Source organism: Mustela lutreola, chromosome X (genome assembly GCF_030435805.1).
Source record: "Mustela lutreola isolate mMusLut2 chromosome X, mMusLut2.pri, whole genome shotgun sequence".
Lineage (NCBI taxonomy): Eukaryota > Metazoa > Chordata > Mammalia > Carnivora > Mustelidae > Mustela > Mustela lutreola.
The window spans coordinates 113,676,460-113,686,259 of NC_081308.1; the positions used below are offsets into that span (position 1 = coordinate 113,676,460).

The 9,800-nt window shown below is 39.2% G+C and overlaps 1 protein-coding gene across 1 annotated transcript; it reads right to left on the reverse strand.

Annotated features, from left to right (window-relative positions):
- Positions 1-330: 330 nt before the first annotated feature.
- On the reverse strand, positions 331-3,240 carry LOC131821073 (olfactory receptor 5AP2-like). Its single transcript, XM_059156844.1, has 2 exons — positions 3,019-3,240; positions 331-1,305 (listed from the first exon to the last, which is right to left on the reverse strand). The coding sequence occupies exons 1-2, from the start codon at positions 3,238-3,240 to the stop codon at positions 331-333; spliced, it is 1,197 nt and encodes a 398-aa protein (XP_059012827.1).
- Between the last annotated feature and the right edge of the window lie 6,560 nt (positions 3,241-9,800).

Below are 9,800 nucleotides of genomic sequence, written 5' to 3' on the forward strand. Positions count from 1 at the left end.
TAAATAAATAAATATTTAATGGGGGGGGGCAGCTTGCCTTATAGTGAAAGAGTGTAATGTAATAGAAAGGGAGTTTCAGAGTCAGTGCTGAATTGAAATTCAGTTCCACTGCATACATATGTGATCTTGGGCAAATAACCAAAGCTCTCAGGGTCTCAGAGTCCTCATCTATAAGACGAAGATAATAATACTTGCCTTCCAGAGTTATGAAGAGGATTCAAGGCATAGTCCATTTAAAATTCCTAGAATAATGCCCGAGATATTATGAGTGGCCAAATAGATGTCTCCTCCCTCCTTCTCTTTATTACCTTTTCTTTAACACATTTTATATCATGGAAATCTGAGTGTGGGGAAGGAGAATTGTGAGCCCTTCTTGAGAACACCCCCAAATGTTTCCTTTACATCTTTATTCCTCAGACTGTAGATCATGGGGTTAAGCATGGGGATGACCACTGTGTAGAATACAGAGACCAGCCTGTCTCTGCCTAGTAAGTACTCAGAGGATGGGCGCAAGTAAATGAATGCTGTGGTTCCATAGTACAGGCTGACAGCGGTCAGGTGGGAAGCACAAGTGGAGAATGTCTTGTGTTTTCCCTGGGCTGAGGGTATTCTGATGATAGCCAAGAAGACACATGCATAGGAGACTAGGATGATTATCAAGGACACAGACACATTAAAGGAACCACAGGCAAAGAGGAGAAGTTGGAGGATCCGTGTGTCAGAGCAAGAGAGTTTTAAAAGGGGAGGGATATCGCAGAAATAGTGAGTGATGACATGGGATTTACAGAAGGTCAGAGAAAAGGTTGTGCTTGTGAGAAGCACCATGTTCATCAGGCCCACTGCATAGCTGGCAGCCACTAGCTGCAAACAGAACCTTGGGGACATAATGATATGGTAGAGTAGAGGGTTGCAGATGGCCACATAGCGGTCATAGGCCATGGAAGCCAAGAGGAAGAACTCAGTGACAGCAAAGATCACAAAGCAGCTTGTCTGTATTGCACAACCAGAGAAGGAGATTGTCTGGCAACCAGAGAAAAACCCCATCAACATTTTTGGAACTGTGACTGAAGAATAACAGAAGTCAATAAAAGATAGGTTGCTGAGGAAGAAATACATGGGAGTGTGGAGTCGAAGGCTGACCACAATGAGGGCAAGGAGGCCCAGGTTTCCCACAATTGTGATTGCATAGATCAGGAAGAAGAGGGCAAAGAATATAGGCTGAAGTTGAGGATCATCAGTGAGGCCCACGAGGAAGAATTCACTCAACTTGCTGCCATTGACTGTACCTGTTAGGCCACTACAGGTCTGTAAAGGGAACACGCATGACAATAGTGAGATATGTATGGCTCAAGTCCTTAAACAGAGACCAATGGGGTCTGGTCCTGGCTACCTAGGGCATAAACATACTGGGTATGTCGACTATGGCTTCATTCTACCTTACTCATCTCTTGCCATCCTCCAACCTATTGGATATAAGGTTTAAAGGCATGAAGATGGAATCTGGAACCAGAAGAATGGGTCTGAATCTCAACCTGGCTGCTATCGTCTCTGTGATCTTGGGCTAGTATCTTAACCAGAGTTTTCTCTGTAGGTGGGATAAAACATTAACCTTGTAAGACTGGTTGTAAAAACTAAAAGTGATGGTGGATGTGTGTACAATGTCTAGCAAGGCATGAAATAGCAGGTATTTAATGAATTCTAATTTCCTTCCTCCTTCTACACCCTTCTTTTTAACACTGAACCTGTTCTCAGCCAAAGCTTAACTTGAGCATAAAGTCCAGGACAGAAATCTTAAATATGGGAATGACACTAGAAACTTGTGATTTTTTTCATTATCAATTGTGTGTTTGAGGAACAGCAGGGGATGACTGAAGGGGGGATATCAAACAATGTAATACAAAACTAAGAGGGCTCTAAGGTCAATTTTATTGGATTAGAATCCAATTCTATGACATGCTAGCTATGTGACCTTGGGTTTAACCTATCTGAGACTCAGTTTCCTTATCTTTAAGATGAGAGTACCAAATATTTATTACTTCATTAATTCACTGTGAGGATTAAATAAGATAATTCATCTAAAGCATCTAGCTCACAATAAGCATATGGTAAATATTAGCTATTATTATGATTGGAGGAATCTCCTGGTAGGACTGTTGGAACCACACACAAGCCTCTTTCAGATTGTCCCACTTGCACCCTCCAAAGTATCCCTTCCTAACTGAGTTCCTATTACTAATCATTGTATTGAATTTTCCAGTGTGTATGTTGCAGCAGTAAAAAGGGTAAGAGCTACCACTTTTATCTAATGATTCAAAGATGGATAAAGCCAGAAACCAGGGCCTCTAAAGGGAAAGCAAACTGTCAATAGTTTCCCAGAGATTTGGTGTAAATGCTAGAACTGGGACCCAGGTGAACTGTTTACATTATTCCTCCCACTTGGAAGAGATAACAGCCTCTGACCCCTCCTTTTTCAGAAACATGGCATCCATGTCCTTATCAGAACATAGGGGGCTGTTTCGACCATAGCTCTTTGAGAAATCAGAATGTTGAATTCTTCTTAGGGCTATTTCTATCTTTGCTCTTAGTCAGGGAGATAGCCAATGTCTAGGTGTATTTTTTTTTCAGTTAATTGATTGATTGATTATGTTCAGTTAGCCAGCATATAGCAGATCATAAGTTTTTGATGTAGTGTTCAACGATTCATTAGCTGCATATAACACCCAGTGCTGATCACAACATGTCCTCCTTAATCCCCATCACCCAATTATTCCATCTCCCCACCTCCTTCCCTTCTGTAACCCTCAGTTTGCCTAACTGTATTTTAATATTGTTTTTCTTAAGAGCTGGGATAGTGAAGGACCATATATATCACTGCACAGAGGATTTACATGATTGGATTTAGAGTCAGAACTCTTGGGTTTGAATTCTGACTTGGTATTATTTTAGCTCTACAGGCTTAAGCAAGTCCTTTCTGAATCATAAAAATTTTATCTATAAAATGGGAACAATGGCACTTACTTTTCGGATTCTCACAGGATTGCTGCAAAGATCCAATGAAAGTATGTAGGAAAACACTTGTAAAGTGTGAATATAGTCAGGGTCAATACTCAGAAAGCATGCAGTGGGAAAATCAAATAAGGTTTTTAAAACTTGTATGACAATTATTAAATTGCTCCTCTGGAGCCTGCTCCTCCCTGAAACTTGCCCTGGCACCTTGGTTTTCACAACACTGACCTCCATCTTCTTGTGAGCTCCAAGTCAGACCCTGAAAGAGAAAACTAGATCAACCTCTGGCAACTTGTAAGTAAATGTCTAATGCCCTTCTGCCACTCTCAGGCTGTGCCTGCCTGCTTATAACTGGTATTCCACTAGAGTCACCTTTATGACCATCTTTGGGAACTAAAGTTTCTACAATATATAGTACTGGTTGTTAAATTTTTATATTAATAAAATGTATATAATATTTTATATTATTATTTTTATATTATAATGACTATATTAATAGCTACCAATAATAAAGTACCTAATAAGTGTCACACATTGTACTGGATGATTAATATGAGTTATTTTACTTAATCTTCTTAAAAACCCTAGGAAATAACTATTATCATTCCTATCTTACAACCCAGGCAGCTGAGGTTGAGAGCACTGCAATGCTTTGTTCAAGATCTCATATTATAGAGGGCACAGATTGCATGGAGCACTGGGTGTGGTGCAAAAATAATGAATACTGTTATGCTGAAAGTAAATAAATTTAATTAATTAAAAAAAAGATCTCATATCTGGTTAAATGGCAGAATCTATATTTAAATATATGTCAACAATATTCTAATGCTACTGTTGTATCAATTATGTTTTCTCAAAATGTAGAGCCATTCAATTAAATATTATTGAGGTTTTTTCAAGGGATTTATAAACCTATTCTTTCTTTGTTATCATGCTAATCTTTGAAATAATGAAAATGATTTCTCTTAATTTTACAAATGACGAATCCAAACTACAAAGAAGTTAAGCAGATTGTTCTACGACATGCATGAATTTATTCAACTAATATTCATTGGGTTCTTGGTGTGTTCCAGGCAATGTGATAGGCGCTAGGGGTAATCTCATGGACCTTACAACCTAAAGGAAGATGTGAGCAGTAAACAAACTAATTAAAAATCTTAATAAAATTATGAAGAAAATACTGCAAGCTAATGAAATAGAAAGAGCTCAGGGTTTGGAGGGGCAACATTAGGTAGAATGGAAGGGAAAGCCTCTCTAAGGAGCTGACATTAAATCCTGGAATCTGAATGGAGTGGAGCCAGCCATACAAAGATCCAGAGTACACACACAGACATTTAGTGATATTGTCAGGAACAGAACCAATTTCCCCTAAATTCTACCCAGGGCTACTCTCTCCAGTTGGAAGTAAGAACCAAGTAGAAGCTGGTTAGGAATGACGAGTAAGTGGAAAATTCAAACTTTTATCTACAAGCATCCCTGTCCTTTATCACCCACCTTTTTCTTTGTATGTCTCTAGAAGTCACACGTTTTCACCAGTCACTTTTCTTCTTCTGTACTCATCCCAAGTGCTTCAGGCCAACATCAGTTGTTGGGCTCTTTCCAGATGTTCCCCGAACAGGCGCAGAAAAGCTCATGTGCCTACAACAGTAAAGCCTCTGGAACTAAGCTTCAAGTTATACTCCCTTTCCCAACTCCCTTTTCAAGTTTAGCCATTTCTGTGTAATTGATAGAATCATTAATACAGCAATGTTTCAGCCTTCTTGACTGTTCTCCTGAGATGCTGCAAAAAGTAAGCCCAGGGGCTGAGAAGCTGTGACGTCCAAAATGGCCATTCCCAATGGGTTATTTTCACTGACTCACACTGAGAGTTTGGGGACCTTTAGTCGCTACTGAGAAGCTTTGGGAACAATTGGAAGAGTTAAATTGACGATGAAATACATTGTGTTACAAATGTAAAATACATTCTTAGTCATATTAAAAAGTGTTGGCCACAATTAAAATATCAGTTTTTTTTCCCCAAACATAGAGATTCTAAGAACTATGGATAAATGACCAATACAGAGGATGGTAGTAAGAATGTATTTCTCATTTTATGATCCGTCATATCATCTTGTTTACTCAACCTTTTGCCTGATTATAAACTATAAATCACTTTTAAACATCAACAAATTACTTAATTAGTTTTTATATGGTCAATAAAGCCTCTGATTGCCATTCAGTGTTCTAATAAAATACTCTTGTGCTTAAGATGTATGTGGTGGCCAGCTGCCTTGTACCATACTTTTTCAATTTTTATTAAACCATGCCTGAGTTGTGAAAGACTGGTATCTATGCATTCGTCTTATTTTTTTCCATTCAATAAATGTTTATCAAACATCTATCATGTCCTGTCATTGTGTTAGGAATTAGAAATACAAAATCAATTGCAAATTAATAATATCCCTAGATACACTTCCTCCTCACTCCCCCATACATCACACATGTGAGTGTGCTCACACACACACACACAGAAACACAGTCTCTCATTTGGAAAGCAAAAACAGCCTCAATCTCCTTTGATGCTCAGTTATTAGCAGCTTCTATAGAAAACGCTAAGTTATTATGCATTTTAAGGGATAAAACTATTGATTTTAAAGCAAGGAAATTGTTTTAAAAGTAGACTTTATAAAGTTTTTTGTGGGCAGATTCATTTAATTCTGTTGCTTGGCTATACAGAATTTTGTAATGACTTTAAATAGAGAAACTATTCCTTTTTTTCAAGTTAGGTTGTAGTACATTAGGTGATATTTGAACCAGTTTATGAGCTTATGCTATGGCATGATGGGCTGACTCTATGTATTGAAGAACATCATCCCCAAATTTAATTATCCTGGGACACCATCACTACATAGGATAAAATGAGTCATTTTGTTCATCACAGCTGCAGACTTTGCTGAAATGTAGGTTATAGGATATCATCTTAAAGACTAACTCATTAATGCTCAGGGATGGATGAAGTATTGTGCCAGCAGACCAAAGTGGTGCCCAAATGTTTTTATCTAGAAACCTGTATCTCTTTCCCATGTTGTGATATATTGATGGGGATGTCTTTATCCATTGTCACTTCCTGTGGGCATTTGAATAACCCAGATGCAATGCCTGTCTCGCCCACTATTGATTCCTCAAACTCTGAGGAGCAATCAGAGGTTTGGAGCAAAATTCTGATGGTGCCATAAAGTGTCTACTTTATAAGGATTCAAATGATGTAATCAGTGCAGTCCCTGCTTTTATTCTCATGGGTATTTACTAGTGAGTAATATGTCATCCTAAACTATTTGATGGGACAATGAAGTAAAATAGTCCTCCAAATTGTGAGGGTTATGGATTTATGCCTAGCTGAAAGCATTCCTGTCTTCATAATATCAAAGCAGGTGACCTTTCTGACATTAGTTTCTCCATCTGTGCTATGCATTTTGAAAGGACGTGAGGAACAGGCTTGATGTGTTTCCCCCTTTTGTATTATGGTATTTATGGCTTGATGGGGGAGTCATCTATCCTGGTGACAGATCCTGGAGGATGTTCTTTCACTGGTCTGCAGTGAAAGAAGGCAGAAGATTCATCTTTATGGAGCCTGGAATATGTTGAGTTTCACTATTCTCCTTGAAATGAGTGTCCCCCAATTCCACCATAGTAATGATGTCATCCTGGCCATTTGCTGTCCCAAATGAAAATTTCTCTAACTTCTCCCTGGTTTCTGAATGTGTACTATGTAGCTCAAAACTTAGGCTCATGCTACATATTTTTTTTAATTTTATTTTTTATAAACATATATTTTTATCCCCAGGGGTACAGGTCTGTGAATCACCAGGTTTACACACTTCACAGCACTCACCAAAGCACATACCCTCCCCAATGTCCATAATCCCACCCCCTTCTCCCAAACCCCCTCCCCCCAGCAACCCTCAGTTTGTTTTGTGGGATTAAGAGTCACTTATGGTTTGTCTCCCTCCCAATCCCATCTTGCTATATTTTTAAAATTTCTTTTCAGTGTTCCAGAATTCATTGTTTATGCACCATACCCAGTGCTCCATGCAATAGTGCCCCCCATAATACCCACCACCAGGCTCACCCAACTCCCCATCCTCTCCCCTCCAAAACCCTCAGTTTGTTTCTCAGAGTCCACAGTCTCTCATGGTTCATCTCCCCCTCTAATTTCCCCCAACTATCTTCTCCTCTTGATCTCCCAATGTCTTCCGTGTTACTCCTTTATGTTCCACAAATAAGTGAAACCATGGGATAGTTGACTTTCTCAGCTTGACTTGTTTCACTTAGCATAAGCTCTTCCAGCCCTGTCCATGTTGATACAAAAGTTGAGTATTCATCCTTTCTGATGGGGGCATAATGTTCTGATGTATGTATGGGCCATAACTTCTTTATCCATTCGTCTGTTGAAGGGCAACTTGGCTCTTTCCACAGTTTGGTGACTGTGGCCATTGCTATGAACTTTGGGGTACAGATGGCCCTTCTTTTCACTATATCTGTATCTTTGGGGTAAATACCCAAATAGTGAAATTGCAGGGTCATAGGGAAGCTCTACTTTTAATTTCTTAAGGAATCTCCACACTTTTTTCCGAGGTGGCTGCACCAACTTGCATTTCCACCAACAGTGCAAGAGGGTTCCCCTTTCTTCACATCCTCTCCAACACTTGTTTTCTGTCCTGTAGATTTTTACCATTCTGAATGGTGTAAGGTGGTATCTCAATGTGGTTTTGATTTGAATTTCCCTGATGACTAGTGATGATGAACATTTTCATGTGCCTGATAGCCATTTGTTATGTCTTCATTGGAGAAGTGTCTTTTCATGTCTTCTGCCCATTTTTTGACAAGATTATCTGTTTTGTGTGTGTTTAGTTTGAGAAGATCTTTATAAATCCTGGATATTAGCCTTTTATCTGTACTGTCATTTGCAAATTTCTTCTCCCATTCCATGGGTTGACTCTTTGTTTTGTTGACTCTTTCCTTTGCTACAGAAGATTTTATCTTGATGAAGTCCCAAAAGTTCATTTTTGCTTTTGTTTTCTTTGCCTTTGGAGACATGTCTTGAAAGAGGTTGCTGGTCTGATGTAGAAGAGCTTACTGCCTATGTACTCCTCTAGGATTTTGATAGATTTCTGCCTCATGTGGAGGTCTTTTATCCATTTTGAGTTTATCTTTGTGTATGGTATAAGAGAATGGTCGAGTTCCATTCTTCTATACATGGCTGTCCAATTTTCCCAGCACCATTATTGAAGAGACTGTCTTTTTTCCACTGTATATTTTTTCCTGCTTTGTCAAAGATTATTTGACCATAAAATTGAGGGTCCATATCTGGGCTCTCGACTCATTCCACTGGTCTATGTTGTCTGTTTTTGTGCTAGTACCATGCTATATATTTCTTTTTTTTTTTTAGTTTTTATTTATTTATTTGACAGAGAGAGAGAGAGAGAGAGAGAGAGAGAGATATCACAACTAGGCAGAGAAGCAGGCAGAGAGAGAGGAGGAAGCAAGCTCCCTCCTGAGCAGAGAGCCCGATGCGGGCCTCGATCCCAGGACCCTGAGACCATGACCTGAGCTGAAGGCAAAGGCTTAACCCACTGAGCCACCCAGGCACCCCATGCTATATATTTCTGAAAGAATAATTGAGTCAGATAATATAAGAAAGTGTGCTAAATTCAATCACAAAATTTCATGTTATTACAAGTCTATAAGGTAGGTACTATATTTATTTCTATTTTACAGATGGAGGAAGTGAAGCTCAGAGAAAGGAAATGGTCTTCTCAGAATCACATAGATGATATGCACCAATATTACCCAGGTCCTTCTGACTCTACCGTCTAGCAATCAATTTCTGCCATAGCACCTTGAAATCATCTTTTAAAATCCTAATTTCTAATCTGCTCATCCCTTTACTTAAAATCTAATGGTTTTCAGTATTAGTTGCACATTAAAACCACCTGAGAGCTTAAAATGTATCATACCCAGATGTCATTCTCAGATTCTGATTTAACTGGTCTGAGGTGGGGCATGGGCAGTCGTATTTTTAAAAAACTTCCCAAGTGACTGCAATTTATTACCAGTGTTGAAAACTACAAATTTAGAACTTTGTGCTGTGTTCCTTCTCCTGTTTCCTGATTATAAAGAGCATACTCAACCCCAGTTGCCTGATTCTTCACAGGGTCTGAGAAAGACTTCAGAGATTTCACTCAATACAAAAATTAGGGAAAGCTCTTTACACAGTGGTCAGAAACCACTGACTTCAGATCTTCATAATTTTTTCCTTATGACTGCCATTGAATCTTGACTGCCATTGAAACAGTGAACTGCGATCTTGGACAAACCCAAGGAATCTTACGAAGGCATTTCAGGAGCAACTGCAGACACCCTTTGCATCCCTTCCCCACCAGGAGATCTAGACAGACACATCCTTGATCATAATTCTCAAAGCTACGGGGTACTTTTACTGAGGGGTGCTCTTTCTCTTTTATACAACAAACTTTCACTGAACACCTGTATGTTGCAGGAACTGTTAGTGGCTCTCAATTAGAGTGATACTTCCCTTTTAAAGAGCACTTGGAATTATGTGGAAATTTTTCTTAAAGATCTTATTCATTTATTTGACAGACTGAGAGCACACAGAGGGAGAGTGAGGGAGAAGCAGACTCTTTGCCAATCAGGGAGCCTGATGTGGGGCTCAATCTCAGTACCCTGGGATCATGACCCAAGCTGAAGACAGCTGCCCAACTGACTGAGCCACCCAGGCACCCTATGTGGAAGAT